Source organism: Mytilus californianus, unplaced genomic scaffold (genome assembly GCF_021869535.1).
Source record: "Mytilus californianus isolate M0D057914Y unplaced genomic scaffold, xbMytCali1.0.p SCAF_9, whole genome shotgun sequence".
NCBI classification, from domain to species: Eukaryota; Metazoa; Mollusca; class Bivalvia; order Mytilida; family Mytilidae; genus Mytilus; species Mytilus californianus.
Genome location: NW_026262745.1, coordinates 56,621,714 through 56,644,651, shown reverse-complemented (window position 1 = coordinate 56,644,651; position 22,938 = coordinate 56,621,714). Strand labels below are relative to the sequence as shown.

At 32.5% G+C, this 22,938-nt stretch overlaps 1 protein-coding gene across 1 annotated transcript; it reads right to left on the bottom strand.

Annotated features, from left to right (window-relative positions):
* Nucleotides 1-1,187: 1,187 nt before the first annotated feature.
* Nucleotides 1,188-17,136, bottom strand: LOC127714501 (uncharacterized). The gene is made up of 6 exons (XM_052220573.1): nt 16,979-17,136; nt 11,349-11,431; nt 9,026-9,131; nt 7,182-7,237; nt 3,251-3,292; nt 1,188-1,632 (listed from the first exon to the last, which is right to left on the bottom strand). Exons 1-6 carry the CDS (start codon nt 17,074-17,076, stop codon nt 1,376-1,378), a joined length of 642 nt encoding a protein of 213 aa, XP_052076533.1. The 5' UTR covers nt 17,077-17,136; the 3' UTR covers nt 1,188-1,375.
* Between the last annotated feature and the right edge of the window lie 5,802 nt (nt 17,137-22,938).

Genomic DNA, 22,938 nt, shown 5'->3' with positions numbered 1-22,938 from the left:
TTCCTATATATATATAACTTTTTATGTCTTAGTCAACTATTTATGATATTGCACTTTTAAACTTTAATTTTAATTTTTACCACTGTTACCAGATTGGAAATAAATAATTATAAGATTCACACGACGTAATGCTCAGATGAAAACGAATGAACGGAAAAACATACTTTACTTAGTCCAATTATATGCAGAAGAGAGGCGGAAGATACCGAAGCATTAATCAAACTCATAAGTCGAAAACAAACTGACAACGTTATGGCAAAAAATAACGATAACGTCCAAAAGACAAACAACAGTATACAAAACACAACATAGAAAACTAAAGACGTCGCAAAACGAACAATACAAAACACTGGGTTGATATCAAGTGCTCTGGAAGGGTAAGTGTAGCAGGCTCCCGGTTGGCACCCGTCGTGCTGCTCATGAAAGTACAAACTTGGTGATAAGTCTAATTTGGTGATGACACATTAGTGTTATAGTTCCTTGAAATCCGACTACTCACTTACATTACAAGAACATAGTTTATCTTAGATAAGCGTTATGTTTTACTGCAATTAATTTCGACATTTTAAATTGTCCCGTACTGTGTTGCAACTATTGTGTTTCATTGTTTGTCTTTGTATTAACACATGTACAAGTTTCTATATTTCTATCTTTTATTTTAAATTTCCGTTTATGAAACATCAGACAATATTGTAAAAACTATTTATTTTTTTATAACTATTTTCACATTTTTAAGACGATGGAACTCGCTGTTTATACATGTTTTGCTATCGAATGACCAGATGTTTGCTCAAAGCTTTGTTGAAGGTCGCCTTTTGGCTTACTAAGTGCGCATCTAAAACGCCGCGCAAAACTTTTTCTACCAACAGATTGACAAAGACAATGATGGATTCTATGAGAGACTGAGTACGGCGTTGAACAACATGGTTAATGTTCTAAAATGGGTTTGATGATTTACTAATGACGTCCTCTTTTGCTCGATTCTAGATTAAGATTTTGTTGATGATTAAAAAAGAAAGATCTAAGGACAGCGCTACAGTCATGAGAACTAACTTTAACCGATGCGAACCTAAAAAAGATCTTGATTGTGACATCATAAAAACAGTAAATAAGAAAACAATCTTGACTTTCGTTTGAAACACTATTTTTTAAAGTTCTAGTTTAAAAGTCTATTATGATAATATCAATTCAGGGTGACAACTTTTTAATAAAATTCGAAGATCATTATCTATATTTGATCATTTTAACATATTATTCATTCAATCAAAAAGTCAAGTACATAAGAAGCTAAATAAAATGGTATCCCCTACCCCTACACACAGACACATTATAAGTTGTCTTGTAATTGACAAAATATATCTTGCAACGTTCTGAACTACTCCCCGTCGAAATTAATCATGTATTTCTCATTTATATCATCATACATGCTTTCTTTTTTATTTTTCAAGTTTTCTTTTCCAAAGCTTAAATTTGGTTCCTTTCTCTTCCTCGTTGCATTTTCCATGGCAATGGTGGTTGGTTTTCGTCTACAAACTGCTTCTCTGTTCTTCACGAATATACCACAGATGACAATTAAAACACTTCCAGCTGCTACACAGATGACGTAGATAACAACAGTACTGTTACCATTTCCTAGAAATCATCAATATATTATAGGATTAAACACATTTTTCTTTAGGTTATTGAGGTGTAAACTGGGGCGATTACATGTAACTCACAAACTGAATAAATGTAAAGTTTGTGAGTCAGCGGCCAAGTTAACTTTAGGATTAAACATATTTTTTTCTAGAGGTTATTGATATGTAAACTGGGGCGATTAACTCACAAAGTGAATAAAAGTCCACAGGACTGTTATGTAAAGTTTGTGAGTCAGCGGTCCAGTTTACACATCAATAACCTCTAGAAAAAAAATGTTTTTATTCCTTATAATTCTTAACCCAAACATTTACAACTTTTAATAAACATTTTATTTTCATTGGCATCTATTAACCGTCAAATCCAGTCGTAACTATAAGGAGTTAGCCACCATACTGACTGGCTGGAATCCATAAATGTTCAATTAATGCAATAAAATCGAAAATGAAGTAACACCTACCTCAAAAACGCCATGTTAATGAGATATTATCTGAATTTAAAAGCGTACAAGTAACAGAATAACCTTCAGCTTGATAGTTTTCATTCGTATGAGTATTTTCTTTAATTATAATTTCATACATTTTTCCAAGCTCTTATATATATACATTATTTCTATGTGTGATGCATTAAAACAGGAATAACAGTTCTGTAGTGTTTTTGTTTCAATATTTCAATTTCCGTAGAACCCCAGGATCCCAAGAAAGAAAGAAGTTTCGGCAGCATCTTCTATCGAAGTGTAAACCAAGAGAACAAATTCTAACGGACCAATCCCATTTAAGTACACATGTATTTAAAGATATGCAAATCAAATAAGAATTATTTATATCTCTTATTTATAATATTGTGAAATTCATAGAAATTGTAATTTACATTAAAAAAAAAACGGCCAATGTACCCGGCTTTTGTACTATCTATTTATAATATTGTAAAATTCATAGAAGTTACACGACGTATTCATTAAGAATGTAATGTTATTATAATTTATATAAAAAAACGGCCTATAGTATATACAAATGTATATGATCCGTCTGTTTGAACTTATTTATTTAAACGATGTTGCGAATCAGTTTTACATTCCAGGTGCAGTCGGCCTATGTTTCATTTCGGAAAAATAACTCTGAATCCCTGCCGTGTGGTACTGTCTCGTGCTCTGAACAATTTAGTAAGTATTGCTGCTACTAACCAGAACAGATTAATTTGAACCGTGTAGATTGATACACTTAAAAATGTCCTTACCTTTCACAGAACACCCACATATTATTATGACAGTACAAATGTAACTGCCCGAATCATTTACTTTGTTTGTAATAAGATTTTTAGGCTAAAAGTAAGGAACCATAATTCAACTATCCATTTAACTGAATACCAAACAAACGATCTGTCTTTCTTTGAGACTTGAGAAAATCTGCATTAATATACACGACGTAAGTAGCAAGACATACATGTAGTCCTCATACATATCATACAAAGCTTGTTTTTTTTTTTGCGTGCAAAAAAAAAACAAGAAAACAAGGTTTACTGATAGAAAATTCCTCTCTGGGAGATTTTAATTTAAGCTTCGTTTGCTTAAACAATCGTGAATTAAATCATACAAATAAACAAATGATTAGCTTACCTGCAGTCTGACCGCCAGCATTTAAGCCCGTCACTGTCTTGTCTGAATCAATATAAATAAACTTTTATTTTGATGAATTATGTTACTCATAACTTAATATACAACCTAGAAACTACGTAATATACAGTACTAAATAAATGAAATAATCCTTGAAATATTTTGCTTTGGCTTAATAGACGTATTGATAAAGTTATAATCATAATGCATTTTTTCGATCAATTTTTCTGCTACTAGTATTTTTTGTAGAAACGAAAAGGTTAACTTCACGCTAACTTAAAGTCTAATACCTGTATCTTCGCATTGCACAAGGTCATGTTTTTCTTTGACTGTTATTGACGTCTGAATACTAAATCCATTGAATCTTGGATGTGTACTGATTGATAATTAAAAATTAGATGCATGATTTTTTTATTAGTTGTTATTGGCGTTGAACTAGCTGTCAGTAACTGCGAATACTCTCAGAACTGTACTTAGTGTCTTTTTGTTGTGGGGATGTATAAGTACCCTGCCACGCCTACTCGATGTTTTTGTTAAATGTATTTCTATTTGTAGTCCACCTGACGAGTTAAGCCTTTTTCAACTGATTTTTATAGTTTGTTCTTATGTTGTACTGTTACACCACTGTTCCAGGTTAGGGGGAGGGTTGGCGCCGTTAAACTAGCTGAACCCCGCCACATTCTGTATGTGCCTGTCCCAAGTCAGTAGCCTGTAATTCAATGGTTGTCGTTTGTTTCTGTATATCATATTTGTTTTTCGTTCATTATTTTATACATAAATCAGGCTGTTAGTTTTCCCGTTTTAATTGTTTTACATTTGTCATTTTGGGGCCTTTTATGGCTGACTATGCGGTATGGGTTTTACTCATTGTTGAAGGCCGTACGGTGACCTATAGTTGTTAATTGCTGTGTCATTTGGTCTCTTGTGGAAGTTGTCTTATTGGCAATCATACCAAATCTTCTTATTTTTATATAAAGCAATACTAAAACAATGTTTAGCTTTTAAAACTGCACACAAAGTGTACCGTGTATGGAACATGGAACATCTTATTTTAAAACTCAGACTTTATAAAAAAAAAAAGTTGTAACATAATCCAAGCAAATTAATCTACAATTAAGACAGCCACATATTTTGTTTAAATTAATTAGTATAAATGTACGGATTTCTTCTATTGTACACTATTTATCAAGGGAGTGTTTTGAAACTGGTGGTGAGTTTTTTAGCGTAGGTTCCGTGTTCTGAACCTTGGTTCATAACACACTAGATATTTTATAAACTGGGAAGTGCTATGAAACTCCTACACAACAGTAAAACCCTTGTCAAAGTGGGGCATCCGTTGGGCTGTGCGAGATGTAAAAATACGCAGCCAAGTCCGGTCAGAATGGAGATGTTAATTACAATGCCTCGTGTAGAGAGAGTGTCATGCTCTCTGTTCGTTAAAACACCTAGCAATAACTCGTTGAGGGGCCCGGAGGGGGCCTGTTACAAGGCTAAATTGCTGTCCCTATTCAAAATACACTTATTTTCCAGGCGCATTCCAAATTTCTGGCCCTTCAACTCGGTCGACCCATATTACAGGACCTACTTATTGTATTTATTGCTTATTTGTTCTAGTCCTTAAGATGCATGAGATATTTGCAACTGGACATTAAGCAAACAACAATCAATCAATCAAATCTGAGAAGACGCACACATGTAATTTCAGAGGAGTTGTGATAAAAAGGGAACGTCCATAGAAATGAAAGTATTCCCTCCTTTTCTAATAGCATGGACCATACTGAATAATTGTTTGATTGTTAATTGCGTAACGTCAAGTGATCAATTTGTAAAGCATAATCTGAAAGACCTCGTGTAAAGTAAATGGAAAGACTGAACATGTAGGGGCGTATATTTCTGAATGTGTATTCTGTACACGACGAAACTTTGAAATAAATACAGGTTCCCCACAAAAAGGATGGGCGGAAACCCAAAATCTAGATGTGTTTGTGATAAACTTCACGTTTCTCCTCTATACAGTTTTGAAAAATTTAAAATTCCGTGGAAATTTTATTATTGAAAGAGATTATAGCTAAACATTGTTTTATCATTTTACAACGCAGCCGACATCAAATATTATATTGACGAATGTTGGTACTGCTGTCGGGCATGCTAAATAGCTAAGGGATAATTTAACATTTCGTTTTCGTAAATTTTGATCTCGGATTTTCTAAAAAAAATCCTTTCAATCGTGTCTAAAATTCTGCACTCTAGTTTTATAAAGCATATCGTTCATCTTACAATTTTTAGCTGCATGTTCCACTGTACATCGGTATCAAGTGGCGATATATTAATTAGTTTCTGGTTTAAAACAGCTGTAAGGGAACGATCAATGGCTTTTGATTTTCTGTGCGGGGTGAAGGCCGGGCAGGAGAATTTTGAAAATGAACAACTTGACCTGGTAAGAACTAAAAACAAATAACTTTGCACAAGACAGGATGAAAATGTATATTCTGCAACAGAAAATGCAGGAAACACTGAGTGTACAAAAGTGAAAATAAATGCGTAGCAACAAATGTAACTAAATGACCAATCCGCAAAAAAATTACCCTGCCCCCTCCCAGAATTATAAAAAAAGATCGTTCCCTATGTAATTTCGATTTTATTGTTTGTAGCGCTGTTTTAGAAGATGAATACAAACAATACTCGTCTGCAACCTATAGAGTCGTGAATGTACACTATGTACAAAGGTACGGTCCAGGGTGGGGTAATATTTTATTCATTTTGGACTGTTGAAAATCAAATTGTGTATACTAGTATATAATTTATTGACCAAGGTCACGGCAAATTTGGTAAACAAACTAATGCAACAGAATCAGTGAACAGCGCAATATCATACTCCTCACTTTTGCATGGCAGCATAGCATCTACTCATAAAACTCATTCTGTGAAATATCAAAAGTTGCGTTCTATATTTTGAATGCATGATTTATTCATAATTTAAATTAACTTTGATTAATTTGATTTTTTCAATTTTTATTTGTTTTCTGTTGTTGCTATAAAATAAGAAGATGTGGTGTGATTGCCAATGAGACAACTCTCCACCAGAGACCAAATGGCATAAAAGTTAACTACTCTAGGTCACCGCACGGCCTTCAAATATGTGCAAAACCCATACCGCGTAGTATGTTATAACAGGTCCCGAAAGGAAAAGTGTAAAACAGTTCAAACGAGAAAACTAACGGACTGGTTAATGTAGAGAACAATAAACGTAAAACAAATATGATATACAGCAATAAACGACAAATACTGAATTACAGGCTCCTGACTTGCATGGGACAGACTCGTACAGAATGTGGCGCGGTTAAACATTTTAACTTTGCTATTCAGACAGAACTTTATACGTAGTATTTAAAATTCAATCGATTTTGGTTCAGGAAAGACTATGTATAATGTTTTGCTAAATTTATCTATTATAATTTACTAATGTGTACAAAAATATCATTTATTCAAAACACGACGGATACACATGTACTTGTAGATATCGTCAAGAGGTCAGATTGTATTTCGTTTTATTTTTCCTAATAAATTGATCGGTGTTCTGATTTACAATTTAGTCTACATGGACGATTGTAGCAATTCAATATTTATAACATTTTTCTTCTTTTTAATCTTATTTTATATTGTTTTTAAAGATAAAAGCATAGATCGTCTTATTTTTTAGAAATCATTTAAAGATGTAAGGTAACAAGTTACCGATTGATGAGTTTTGATTTACATGTCTAAAATCGATGTGAATCTCTGCCTGTTACCGTTCCGTATATTACTGTATCTGACAAAAGCGGTACAAGATCGTTTCCGTCGGGTTTACTACAAGATGATAAGGGTCGGTTGTACGGTGTTAGTTGTCTACACTCACTAAAGTATGATCATGCATGCGCATGCAACGAACACTTACATGTTGTACGTCCATCTACAGCATCTACAGGAATGCATCCCTTCACATTATCACACCTGCGCATGGAAAATAATAATGAAACAAATTCCTAACTTTCTATATTTTTATTTATAAGCAATAATATCTGTAAACACGTTCTTTCTGAAATACGTGTTCCGTATACCATATTTTTATGCAACCAAACGACAAAAAAAAATTAAAGATTCATATCAACAGGTAAAATGTACGGACAATAGGCTAGTATCCACAGTATATTTCAAGCTCTCAGATCTGTGATCAACACAAAATATCCAAACAAACCAAAGTAAACAAAAACAAAAAACAAAGAAAACGAAATAAACACACAAAAAACATGTATATGGTATAACTCGAGGGTATAACGTGCTTACAATACACTGAGGTATTCAGAATTGGGGTAACAACAAATTGAAGCAATTCCAGAGGCAGTCCTGACGTTTCCAGTTTGGGGTTAGCTTTATTTGCTTTGTGTTGAGGGTATCAATCTGCTTGTAGATGGAGAATAGCTAAAAAGCACCTTCTAGGTTTTGCCCAGCTCGTTTTAATATGATTGTACCTGGTATAATTTAATTTAAAGTGGTGTTTCACTTTGATATTTTATGTTGTATCATACATAATTAAACAATTTTTAGGATTTCTCCTTCAATTTTTTCTTTACATAATTTAAAAAATTGAAAACAACACGTTTTATAATTTCATGCGTCCGAAGCGCTTTTCTGGATTTACCTTCATCAGGAACGCTCAAAGTTAAACATTTGAAATCCGAGGGATGTATAAGTACCGAAACAGTTGAAGAGCTATATGACAAAAATACCTAAAACAAATAGCCAAATCCATCTAAGGTCAACTTTGCCTGAGGGAGTTGAAACCTTAGTTTCTTTATAATTTCAAAATTTATAAACGGGCAATTTTAGAAAAGTTTGTTATAAATCATGTCAGTACCGAAGTACTGACTACTGAGCTGATGATACCCTCGGGGACTGATAGTCCACCAGCAGAGGTATCGACCCAGTGATGTAAAAAATTGAAAACAACACGTTTTATAATTTCATGCGTCCGAAGCGCTTTTCTGGATTTACCTTCATTAAATGACACAAGTAAATTTTGCTATTTATTGTTTATTCGCCAAATACAACTTAAGAGTAGGTTGGAATTTCCTCAGACAAAGATGATCTTGGTTAGTTTGTGCTGTAGTTTTTTTATACGATTAGTTATAATGCTTTGTGTTTTTCCATTTCAAAATGTTGGAATGTGTTTCTAGAACAAATTCGGCAGGAACGTTAGTGCCCTAAATCAACTTCACTTCCTGTTTCAGGCGTATGGATATCAGTAACATAGTTTTCTGCTACAATTGGGCTGTTACTGCTGATGATGTAGTACCAGTCTTCGTAGTTACATTGTGCCATCAAGCCCGATAGCCAATGCGCTAGTCCTAATATGATTGATACATTTTTATCCTGCAATCGACCATTGTAAAATACAAATGCAGGTGTATCTAAAGGTGAAGCGCCAGAGTTAATAATGTTAAGTATCCGTATATAATCTCCTTTCATCTTGTTTCCTCTTACGAGCGCGACGAGCCTTGATTGTCTTCCTGTTCAAATAATAACAAATCAGAGGTTTGTTCTATAATGCTTGAACATTGTATTTGTCTCTCTTTCTTCCTGATTAACAAAGATCAGAATCAAAATAGTTTGCTTTACGGATATTTCCAATTGAAATAGTTCAAGCATTATTTACATAAAATCAATTTTGATATATATTTTTCCCGATCTACTATACGTTAATATCATAACAAATATATTTAATATTAATTATCTTGAGACCTTTCCGTGCTGTTACATCTGCATTGCTCTGCGCATTTGATACCATATCGTTCGTCAATGCATTTTGTACAGTTATCACCTTTCGAAAAGTGACCAATCGGACATTCTGAAAGAAGTATTTAAATTTTAAAGACACAATTTTCATTTGGTGATGCGGTATTATTTAAGAGAAAACAAAAAATTACGGTCTTATTATCTTCAGTGATATTGGTGGCAAGTGTTGTTTCATTTCTTATTTTAGTAAGAAACAAAGTCTTTTTTAAAAAGTTTCATTTGTATGACGTTACAGACTGTTCTAAAAATGCAAAATATTTTTCACGGAAAAATACAAACTTTTTTTCTTTTACAGTTTGCTTCATCACGACAATTAATAGAGCAAATTGCCCTCTTATATGTTCAATTTGCTATAATACAACATCTTCAAACTGATAACCATGTCTTATTAATCAACGGTAAATATGTAATAATAAATGGACTTCTGGCTTTATATTATAAGATCGAAAGTGTAAAGTCACAGAAATGTCTTATAGTATGTGATGTGTACATGTAATCGTAGATCAGTGGAATATAACGACTGAATTATTCGGGTTATTGAACGGTGTGAACTTACCACTTATACTATACACCGTTACCGCATACACAATTCCCCGAACACCATATATATATATACACTTTTCTTTTCCCCTTCCTTTGGAATCACACACGATTTGCATCATTCAAAATTATACACAGTTTAAAATGTTTGACGGAATCGTAAGATTCACTATATCTTTTATACAACGAACCTTTTTCAGATATCATAGCAAAACAACTAAGCATTATTAATAACTATAATCTTAGAATACAAATATTCCCGTCCCTATTTAGACTAGCGAGTGTAATTCCTTGTTTTTGGAAAAACTATAAAAGCAGACTGAACAATTATCGTTCAATATCTCTTCTGTCTAACATGAGTAAAGTTTTTGAACGATGTGTATCTAAACTTCATCATGACGTGTTTTGACTTTTGAGCACAAGTCTTGTTTCATGTCTAGCGATTCGACCAGAAATCTAATTTTATATTTATGTCTTATGGACTTAGTAAAGCTTTAGGCTAAAGAAGCCTTAAAACACGATATTCGATTTGAGTTTGTTTATATCAGGAAACCTTTCGACTGTGACACTATGATCGCTCTATAACCTGCAAAGGATGGGCATTGTTGATGACCTTCTCCTAAAATGGCTAAATGATTACTTATCAAACAGAAAACAGACGGTTGTTATAAATGGTTAGCATCTTCCTAGGCTGATGTGAATGCTTGAGTACCACAGGGTCCAAAAAGTGGCCCCTTTCTGTTCCCCATTTACCATTCACCAACAGCATAACGAAGTCAGCTGTAATTATTAATTTGTTCGCTGAAGATAAAGGTAATTATGCATATTTAGATAATCCACTATTTTTGTCGATATCTCTTCATAGCAAAATCAAAAGTCGTCGGATAAATGGTTGGTAAACTTAAATCCATCCAATTTCCAAATTGTGTGTGTTCTACAGGAAGAGCGAACGAGATTTTAATTCAGAACTTAATTTGAATGACGTCATAATAAAAAAAATTGTCCAGATAAATAAGCACGCATGATTAACTTTCTCAAGTGATGGTACATAGAATCATCACATTGAAAAAAAATAGACTAAAGACGTTACCACCACTAATATTTCTGATTCGCCTAATTAAAAATTGAATCTTGAACAAATAGATATATTGGGTGCGTACGCCCATTACTAGCATATGGTGATTTGGTGATTTTGTATTTAACAATTGTAATGGTTATTAAAAAAACAGGTTGGATATATAAATAACAGTTGCTGCGTGCATCGTTAACAAATCTCATCAATCTACGTTTATTTTTGGAAGAATGTGGATTGGACAATCCCAAAATACGAAGAGACAATCATAATCTACTACAGTAACTTGTTAATTGAAAAACCCCATGTTGCTTAACCGATATTCTTCCTTTTCAGTTTAAAACCATACACCAATATAGACTTCGTAACGCTATTCATTTCTAGTCCGTTCCTTCTTGAACTGCAGTAACTTATTATTTAAATAGCTTTCTTCCATTAAAAGTTCGACTCAGAATAACCATCGATCAAATTTAAATGATTTCCCTCTCAATAAAAATTCGCAATTATTGAACAAAACAAGTTAAGTTTTCACAGGGCAACGAAATGATAATAATTTGAACTATCATCTAATATCAAAACTTATATGTACCAAAGGTATAAATATACGGACATATTTTTAGATGTTTATATTTTCTCTCTAATACATTTTAAACTTACCAACACATCTTTCGTCTATTTGGTAATAATTGTTGCAGCAATGCTTTACTATAACAGTCGTGTTAATCATACCTTGTTGTACTCTGAATTAAGAGGGATCTTTTTTAGTTCATAAATATTTAATTGTAATAAAAAAAAACAATTAAGAATTGAATGCTTCTTTTTGTAAATTTATTGGGGTGTAAAAGCCTTGACCGAAGTACATTTTGTATGAAGCGCGGAAGCGCTTCATTCTAAAAATGTACGCACGGTCAACGCTTTTACAACCCTATAAAATTACAAAAAAAAGCATTCAATACTTATAATTACATTTGTTTGCTAGGATCATGAATACACGATTTCTATCAAGTTTTTCTTTTATTTACCTGTGCACTTTAATGTGGAAGCTCGTGTCATTATGAATGTTACATTTCATTTTTAAATGAAGGTTAATTTGAGGAATGACGTGAAATTGCTGTTAGCCAATTAAAATAACGTATTGTAATGAAACATACTTGGCCGTACGGTGACCTATAGTTGTTAATTTCTGTGTCATTTGGTATCTTGTGGAGAGTTGTCTCATTGGCAATCATACCACATCTTTGGCAATCATACCACATCTTCTTTTTTATATTGTAATGTAATTATTAGATTTTGACACAAACGATATAGCAACAGTGGCGGATTAACCGGGGGCATAGGGGGAACGTGCCCCCAGTCCAGGTCACCAAAAAAATTTCTAACAATTTTATTGCTACTTAATCTGCTTATCTTGAGCGGCAATTAATCACAGCTTGATTTGACTTCTTTAATTTAAACTGGCTATTAATTAATCCCAGCTTCAACATGCGTGATTTATGACAACTTATCGGTGAGTGTGTAAATATTGACACCTGTGCGTAATGTCTCTTTACAATAGATTTTATGTAAACATGTTAGGATGAAGGTGGGTGCCTATTAAAACGTTTAAACCCGCTGTATTTGTTTGCACCTATCCTAAGTCAGGAACCTGATGTTCAGTGGTTGTCGTTTGTTGATGTGGTTCATAAGTGTTTCTCGTTCCTCGTTTTTTTTTATATAGATTTGACCGTTGGTTATCCTGTTTGAATGGTTTTACACTAGTCATTTTTGGGCCTTTTATAACTTGCTGTTCGGTGTGAGCCAAGACTCCGTGTTGAAGGCCGTACTTTGACCTATAATGACTTACTTTTACAATTTGTGACTTGGATGGAGAGTTGTCTCATTGGCACTCATACCACATCTTTTTATATCTATGTACATGTTGATTGGAGTAGTACGAATATTTTTAATATCGATTAACAGGTGAAATCTTCTGATCAGGAAAAAAATTACTAACTTAAATCTGTGTTTTTAAAGAATATGTACAAACAAAAAAAGTAAAGAACAAAAATACCGAACTTCAAGGAAAATTCAAATCACAAAGTCCCTTATCAAAAGGCAAAATCAAAAGCTCAAACACATGAAACGAATTGAAAACAATTGTCATATTTCTGACTTGGTACAGGCATTTCCTCATGTAGAAAATGGTGGATTAAACCGGGTTTCATAGCTAGCTAAACCTCTCACTTGTATAACAGCATAAAATTCCATTATATTGACAACAACATGAACAATGTGTGAACAAAACAAACAGACATAATATATAAAAATGTCAAAAATAGGGGTACATCAGTCAACATTGTGTTATAAACTTAATCACTATAAAAACCAACAAATATGTCAACAAAGAAAAGCAAAATGGCATATAGACAAAGCACGTAGGCAAAAGTGAAAGACAAGAATACACAAAATGACCACAGCACAACAACACATTGGCGGGATGCATAAGTACCTAGCCATGCCAAAAGGATATAACCAAAAATGAACTAAACAGTAAAGGTTAATAATTTACAAAGACAAATAAAATAACACTATAACACTTAATTAAGATAAATAGACGTTAAGTGTCAAGAATGTTGGTATCGATATATGGGATATGTCTTCATGCACAACAAAATACTCACATTACCATATCTTGTGAATTAATTTTTTTCGAAACTGTCTTTTTTGTGACTTTATTCAACAACAAACTATTTTTTTTTCAATATCATACAATATTTTTTCTAAACAAAAGGAATAAAATTGAGAATGGAAATGGGGAATGTGTCAAAGAGACAACAACCCGACCATCGAGCAGACAACAGCCGAAGGCCACCAATGGGTCTTCAATGCAGCGAGAAACTCCCGCACCCGGAGGCGTCCTTCAGCTGGCCCCTAAACAAATATTTATACTAGTTCAGTGATAATGGACGTCATACTAAACTCAAAATTATACACAATAAACTAAAATTAAAAATGATACAAGACTAACAAAGGCCAGAGGCTCCTGACTTGGGACAGGCGCAAAAATGCGGCGGGGTTAAACATGTTTTTTGAGATCTCAACCCTCCCACTATACCTCTAGCCAATGAAGAAAAAACAAACGTACAACAGTACGCACAGTAAAACTCAGTTTAAGAGAAGTCCGAGTCCGATGTCAGAAAAGGAAACAAAAGAAAATAAACAAAATGACAATAATACATAAATAACAACAGACTACTAGCAGTTACTGACATGCCAGCTCCAGACCTCAATTAAACTGATTGAAAGATTATGTCTTCATCATATGAATATCAGGCACAATCCCTCCTGTTAGGGGTAACCAACAATTTGTTTTAACCCCCCCCCCCTTTTTTTCCACAAAAAAAATGGATAAGCATGGTCTTACATACTAAAAAGTAAAATAACAAAAATACCGAACTCCGAGGAAAATTCTAAACGGAAATTCTCTAAGCAAATGGCAAAATCAAAAGCTCAAACACATCAAACGAATGTATAACAACTGTCATATTCCTGACTTGGTACAGGCATTTTCTTATGTAGAAAATGGTGGATTAAACCTGGTTTTATAGCTAGCTAAACCTCTCACTTGTATGACAGTCGCATAAAATTCCATTATATTGACAACGATGTTTGAACAAAACAAACAGACATAATAGGTAAAAATGTCAAAAACAGGGGTACAGTAGTCAACATTGTGTTATAATCTTAATCACTACAAAAACAATCAAATATGTGAACAAAGACAAACAAAAAGGCATATAGACAAAGAACATTAGCAAAAACGAGAGACAAGAATACAAACATTTACCATAGCACAACAACACAATGACGGGATGTACAAGTACCGAGCCACGTCAAACGAATCACTACAATAACAAGCAAATATGTCAACAAAGACAAACAAAAAGGTATAAAGACAAAGATTAGCAAAAACGATAGACAAGAATACAAAAATTTACCATAGCACAACAACACAATAACGGGATGTACAAGTACCGAGCCACGTCAAATATAATCAATAATGAAATGCGCTATTGTATTTTATATTCAATTCAATATTTTATTTACGTCTCACCTTATGCATACAATTACACAATACAATTATAAAAGCTACATTTTTATACATAAGCCAATCGGTACAGATTTATGAGAGACGATAACAACTAAAACAACATGTATTTACATTAATAAATACTAAACATGAATGATAAAAATATACAGCATAATTATTTATTTATTATTTACAATATAAAGCATCTCGGCGTCTTTTGATTAAAATTGCAGGTTTTGGCACATAATCTAAAAATTATATCTTGATTCGAAAATAAAAATAACATTTTCTGACATTCTGTAAAACTATTAAAATGTTCATCAATTTTAAGAGATTCAGTACAAAGAATTTGTCTAAGATCATTATAAAAAGGACAATGTAAATTAACATGATATTCATCTTCAACAGTATTAAAACAATTAAAACAACATCTCTCTTCCAGTGGCAAATTTTTATACCTCCCGGTTTCCAGCCTAATAGGAGCCACCCCACATTTATATTTTGCAAAGGCACTTCTTTCACTAAAAGGCATCAACAGTTTACAGTCATTTTCAACGACATAATCCTGCCTAAAAATAGTATACGTTCTCAACTTGTTTACCCCGTCTGGAATAGGATGAATTAACAATGCTTTTCCATTCATCAATATATTTATCAAACATTCTTGACATGACTGTATCTTATAAGACATACTTAATAACATAATCCGTGACTAATACATTTATCTATTTGTCCAAGCATACAGTAATATATGTATATTTTTCCTCTTTCAATTACCATGTATGAGGCTATGAATGAGTCACCATTCATAAGGATATGAATGGGGTTTACAGATAAGAGAATAATGGACAATAAAAGAGTGTTATTGTTCCAGGTTACTTTTATTTTACTATTTTTGTCATTTGTCTATTATTAAAAACATTGACTGATGACGTCAGATAAAAAAAAATATATTATAGTTGTACATGTAGGTGCTGTTTTTCTTCTATTTGATATCTAAAAAATGAAAACTACAACTGTTTATGTAGTATCTCTCTCTTTCTCTCGTTTTTCTTTTTTTTTGAAGAGTAACATTTGTTATTAAATTCACATGTATACGACTAAATATGTAGAAAGTTAAAATCAACTAATGCAGAAACTACGACTAAGTTTAAAAAGTTCAACAATGAATATAAAAAGTATGCCAGCAAATATATTTCTGTATACCAAAATACCCAAAATTACTATGCAAATCAATTTATTTTTGTCTTTTTCGGTGATTATTGATATCATTGAAACATTCAATGCATACCGTAAAGATTCTCTCCCAAACTTTAAAATGGATACCAGTCACGCTTGGGTACACGACAGCTCGGCCATGACTGATGTAGTATTTGATCAATTTGAAGACATATATTGAAGACAACTTGTGCTGTCTTATGAGACAAGCGGGGTTGTCAATAGAGACAACTCATTCCGTACGGCCTTCAACAATGACAAAGCCCAAATGGTATCGTATAGTAAGCAATACAAGACATCGGCCTGACGAATTGTGAAACAGTTCTAACGAGAAATCAGCAGCCTGCTTAATGCTAAAACAATTAACCAAAAACAAATATAACCGCAGATAGCAATCAACATTTACAACAACGACTTACATTTGCAGAAAGACTGTATAATTATGCACATTTTTTTTATTAAGGCAGTCTTTCTGTACTGAATCGCAATTGGTGTGATGGTTGGTAGCTTTTATGTAATAGCAAATTTCTCAAAAAATATGAGCATTGATATCTTGCAGACTAATGCATTGCTTTATGTCCATTTTGGATTTTAGAAAAAAAAATGGTGGCCTGATATTTTTTTCTACTTTTTAGGCATTTAAATATGTACGTATGAATTAAAGTTGCTAAAATCTTTTCTAGTAGTTTCAGTTATCACAAAACAAAGAAAAAAACATAAAAGATTACAATATATTTGATAAATAATACACTAGAATTGTCACAGGATTGAATTTTATTAAATAATTGATAAGAATTAAAGATAGCCGCGTACGTAATAAAAATCAACAAACAAAAATTGACTTTCTTCTGTAAAAGAAAAAAAAAAAAACGGGAAATTATCTATTGCATTTATTGTAACTTTTATGTCAATTAAAACGAACTATGAAATATAATTTCATTGGGTTATAAGACTTATATCATTCTTATACTAATATCTTGTACTCAAAAGTATAACATACCTCTGTGTTTTTTCACAAACGCCTGAACCAGGCGGAAGACCTCTAACTTGTATAGTAGTAAAAATAATAAACAGACTTTTAACTAGTATCCATTCCATCCTTTAACATGTTATGATAAAAAAAACAATGCAAAACTCAAGGAAATGAAAAATAGAATACTTGTGCATCATTGAACGAACATAAGGAAATAGCTTTATGTATTAATACGAGTCATGATCAAGTGTTTTTATTTTAAGGGCAGGAACTTCCGGTCATTAAATCTTTATGACGCGAAAACTCAATTTGCACTAATTTTGTCACAAGTGCCCCATTTAACCACTAAATATATTATTTTTTTTCCAAATGCATTTTGTGTTTGAATAACACTTACATACATATATAGTCTATCCTAAATTGAGGTGAATTATATGGTCTTCCAAATACCGTTTCGATTCCTAACATCACTGAAGAGACATTAATTGTCGAAATCCGCATATTGTGTACTAATTTTTGCACCATTTGCTTGCGGTATACCATCTTTTCCGCAAGTTTATTGCTTTCTGTTTGGTATTAAACTAATAGTTAAGATCCATTTTGTTACATCTTGTGATCCATTTATTTGGCAATCGTCAATGGCAGTCACCAGGGTTTAAGAACATCCGTTGTTCGACCTGCTAGTCAAATGCGTTTTGTTAAATTATACTTTTTCACTTTTTTGGTCTTTTGGAAAATGTTGTTTGTGCTGTACTTAGACCCCTCTACCATAAAATTTGCTTTGCATGCACACGTATCAAAATTGCGGTTTTTATCCAACGCAATCATACTAGGTTTGAACGTTGTTTTTAATTTAGACTTGTTTAAATATATATATATATATATATATATATATATTTTTGGTCTGTTGGAAAATGTTGTTTGTGCTGTATTTAGACCCCTTTACCATGAAATTTGTTTTGCATGCACACGTATAAAAATTGCGGTTTTTACATCGCGATGACCGTGAGGTCATATCGATGTATTGCTATCGCCTAAATATCCATTATGCAAATTAGTTTTGGGTTTTCAACCGATCTATAAAAATTATAGATCCGCGGTCACTTATCTAGTGCAAAATAACATTACTTATCGCTTGTTTCAAATTCATTTTTTCAATGGATACTTCTATAAATATTTTTATTAAAACACAAATTAATAATATGAAAATGTGTTGTCGTTAGTTATATATATATAAAAGTAAAAAATCATTGATGATATAAATGCACACGTACCGAAAAATTGTGTTAAAGCTTACGGAAGAATATCTCAATAACGTTTTGCGACACTCCCGGCAAGGACCGATAACTCTGTTATTGTTTTGCGGGAAAATATGAATGGCTTCTCATATCCAATCTTTTAGAAAAATCGTTTTTTTTACAGAAGAGTGTCCACCATGCACTTGCACTGCACTATAATTAGAATAGTAGAATAGAATGATATATAAATAGATGAAAATTATATATACATGCAACCGTAATATTAATATAATATATAACAACAAACCAGATGTGTATACTCTGACACTATTATCATATTAGTATAATAGTCCCAGGTATACTGATTTGTATCACTACAATATAATAGTTATTACGGTGCGGTTGAATTTCCTGTCATTTATTCATCATCCATGCACGAACTTGTATCAGAAAAAAATATATCTCTGTAAATTAACCTCAGTTTCAGGTATAGAGATGTGATCTATTTCTGTTACATGTGCTTTTGACCATCCACAAGAACCTGCGGTCATCCGATGTTCAGTACTTCAGTACTTTGATTATCCAACGCAATCATAAGTTTGAACGTTGTTTTCAATTTAGACTTGTTTATATATATATATATATATATATATATATATATATATATATATATATCAACTTTTTTATATGAGGCCTAGAAACTGGAAAAGGGCGAGGCTTACTGAGCCCTTCAATAGTTTTGTGCAGATTACAAAAAAAAAACATTGATATTTTACTTACATTGATCTAATATTGTTTTTATACTTAAGCCAATAGGTCTACATTTTATCAAATTTCACTGTAAACACAAAACAAAAAAACTTACTTCCTACCCCTGCACGATCCCAAGATTGATGAGAAAGGAGATGCGATACGACATCGAAATTGCACGAAATATCACTTGGTTACTACATTTTGTTACATGTATTTAATCTATCTCATGGCTCAGCGAGAGACATTTTTTTTAAATGTCACCGTCTCGTGCAGACCAATCAAATTACACCCGACGGACGCCAAATGATGACGAGTGCTCTCACTGGCCCCATGTGCCAGGTGAGCTAAAACACAACTTGCTTCACTTTTTTTGTCAGAACTGTAACGTTGCTATACATGTACACATGACATCATAGTTTATTACTTTTAATTTACAATATAAAAGACGATTATGACAGAACAGTATAATCAATAAATAACACATAATTGAGAGGGTGATAAAGCAGATTGTTACCCCTTTGCCTTGGTTGTGAATGTTTTCTCGGGACAACAATCTGCTATATCACCCTCTCAGCTATGTGTTATTTATGTAGTGTGCAAGCTGCAGTTTATGTCATTTGAAAACCTGTATTTCACCTTTAACACCAAGCTTCAGCATTATCATGGAAATATTTAATAAAAGCTGTTGAATCAAGCTTTATATAGAAAAGGAACCCTATAATTGTGGTCTTTTGTGTGATATGCGAATGTATATCATGTCTGTCTTATATATTATATATATATATTCTTGGAAATGTTGCACCTTCTATATTCAAGATAGCCAGTTAATTGAATATGAAAAAGGTCATTATTCAGTCTGAAAATCGTTTCCTTCATGGGCATGATTCAAATAAGGTGAAGGTGAGACAAAATTAGACAGTCCATAAGTGTGCTCTTGTTATATAGAAAATCGTCTTCTACAGCAAGCAATATAGGATATGAGAAAGCTGTAACAGGTAGAAACTCAAAGTACACACATGTATAATTGCTGTTGTATTGTGAATGTTAGTGAAGACTGAAAGATGTTTTAAAGATAAACGGACAGAAAGTCACAGGACAATAAGTCACAGGACATAAAGTCACAAATTTGATGGGACAAAAAGTCACAGGATAAAAAGTCACAAATAATTTGTTGACAATTGTTCGAATATATAAGAGAAAGTACTTGAAATATTTTCTTTTTATTACATACATTCATTTTTAAGTTTAGGAAATTGTTCATAAGCCTTGATAAATGAAAATTTATTAAATTTTAATCATGCTAAGGATATATTTTTTTTTTGGCACCATGAAGCCATTTAAGTACCAAGCCACTTTGACATTTTGTTTTCATAACAATTATTTGACCATTATTGATATTAATTGCATAAATTTTAATAACAAAGTTGCTTTATATAAATTGTTAAAAATACAAAAACAAAAATTTTCAAATTAGAGTTTTCTTGTTCAAATAAAAATAATCTCAAAACTGAATTGTGACTTTTTGTCCTGTGACTTTTTGTCCGTGACTTTTTGTCTGTGACTTTTTTCCTTTGACTTTCTGTCCTTCATTCCTTGAAAATATGCCTCTAAGCGAAATGAATGAACTGTACATGCGCTATCTGTTTGAACACCCTTAATCTCTTCAGTTGCAAAACGTCAGGAATTGGTTTAGAAACATCAACACCAAGTCGGTTAGTTAGTCGCTGAAATTTTCCAGAAAAACAAACAAAAATATAAAATTTAGCTTGTATTAAAAAGTTGGATGATTTGACAAATGATCAAAGTCTACACGCATATAATTGATAGGGAAACAAACCATTATACATATGTAATACCTTGCTTTCTTCTTGTCATTTATTATACATCACAGCCTTTCCATATATTATCTTGATTGACTAATTATTATTTGTTTAAAGATCGGTGGCAAATATTGCATGCGTATTGAGGACAACCAATTAACAATTAATGCAAGAGGTGTGAAGGTCGATAATGTCGACTGCTAGTAGAAAATGAGGATACATTCGATAGTGGGTTTTAAACGTTTAGATAATTTGATACTCTGTAAACTAAAAGTTCCAATTTCAACCGGACGTGGCTTGCTGTGTATTATTATATTCATAATATTTATTACGAATTTACAAGGGATTTACTGCCGGACGCCGGTAAAAGTCCAAGAAATGGCAATATTTTTTAAATGTAGGTTGAACTCGGATATAAGCTATAAAATACATCAGTATGTAATTGCTTGGTGATAATACTATAATTATTGATAATTATAAAATTATCTTTTCATATAATTATATGATGCCTCATAGTATCATTTTGTGACGTTACGCACGGTGTTGGTACAATCTATTTTGATAAAAACTGTTTTTGGAATCAATGCGTTGACTGATTAGCTAAATAAAAGTAGAGTCATACAACAGTAAAAAATGAGATTGAAAAAATAAATATCTTAAATATGACATTGGCTTACACCATTTTAAAACAGAAAGGTCATGGTTTACACTTCATTTTAGAGTTTAGTAAAAAAGAATGTTGTATCTAAATTACGATTTTTTTTCAGAACGTCATAGAACTGACTAGAATATTGCTTTTGTTAAACTTTTCTGACGTTAAAGCAGAATCAACCTCGCTTTAACCCAAAACCGACCTGTGAAAATGTTTTAAAAAATTATTATGAATGAAAGCTCGGCAAATACCCGGTTTGTGCAATTATATGAGCCGAAAACAATATTTAATACGGTTATATCTTGCAGGAAACATTGTTGGACAAACCAAAGCAATTACTTGAAAAAGCAAAGCAATCTTGTCAAACGTTAACAACTGATATGGTGATTTTTTCAATCGCAGTTTGATCGGCTGTATATCAAATACGCATGTTTAGATAATATGCTCCCAATGGAAGCATACATTAAGAACTGTCGATTCGAGTCTATATACAGCTACAGATGTATATGGCCCTGAAAAAAAAATCAACAAAATAGCGACGATATCCATGTAACTTCATTCCGGTTTTCGTTATCTCGGGATCTTTCATAAAACATCATAAAGGAGCATCCGATATCCTGCTAATTTATATCTGATTATCCTTTCATATGATATTTATAAGGCCTAGATTACACCGAAAGGAAGCAATCTATTCACGTGTATAGTTTGGTTAAAAGGGTTTTAACAATTAACGCCATATTACACTAAAATTTACAAAATCAAAATTTATCAACTTCAACCTCACTTTTAGTTATCTTCGATCTTTTCTAAAATAAGTAGACATGGCGTCATTGAAAATAAGCAGCAAAGGAAGCAGTGATTTTTAAAGGTGACCGATTGGGGGGTAATGGTCGATATAATGGTCTAGTCAATATTTAATTTGAATAAAAAAAAAAACTTCTGTGTGACTTTAGATATTGAATGAAGCATTTTTTTATGCGAATATTTGATTGTAACGCTTTCTGGAATCAATGTTGTGCATCACGATGTACAACACCATTATTATAATGGGTTAAAGGGATGAACAAATATGTCCCTTTTCTGTCACAGTACATGTATTGCAATATGCGTCTTCACATTAGGTCCTAAAATTCTATCTACGGGTGTTTTCGAATGTCCATACATGCTGACTGGTATTAATGACATTAGTATATTGGGGGAAGTTCTTATGCAAGCAATATTTTTCTAATTCTATATTCAATATCAAACATTTGTAGGCTGCTGATATTTTCAACTCCTAATTTTGCTTCATAGTAAAAAAACCAGCAAGTTTCAAACAAAAGTATTATATAGCAATATAATCATAGAAAATGGAATAAAATGGAATAGTAAATACACATCGCCCCCTACGTCTTTTAATGTCATATATGACGTATGTTGTAGGAATACCCAGATAGCATAAGGAGACGACCATTTGATATTCAGGGAGGGGGTGGGGGGAGGGGGTGTACAGGAGGATATTTTGCAAGATTTAGTAGTAATTTT

Excerpts from the sequence above, each read along its gene's own strand:
- LOC127714501 (XM_052220573.1), bottom strand. The coding sequence starts at position 17,076 with ATGGAATGGATACTAGTTAAAAGTCTGTTTATTATTTTTACTACTATA. Across the intron at positions 7,238-9,025 it reads AGATGTAACAGCACGGAAAG|GTGTGATAATGTGAAGGGAT; the intron begins GTCTCAAGATAA and ends TTCCATGCGCAG. Across the intron at positions 3,293-7,181 it reads TGTAGATGGACGTACAACAT|ACAAGACAGTGACGGGCTTA; the intron begins GTAAGTGTTCGT and ends ATATTGATTCAG.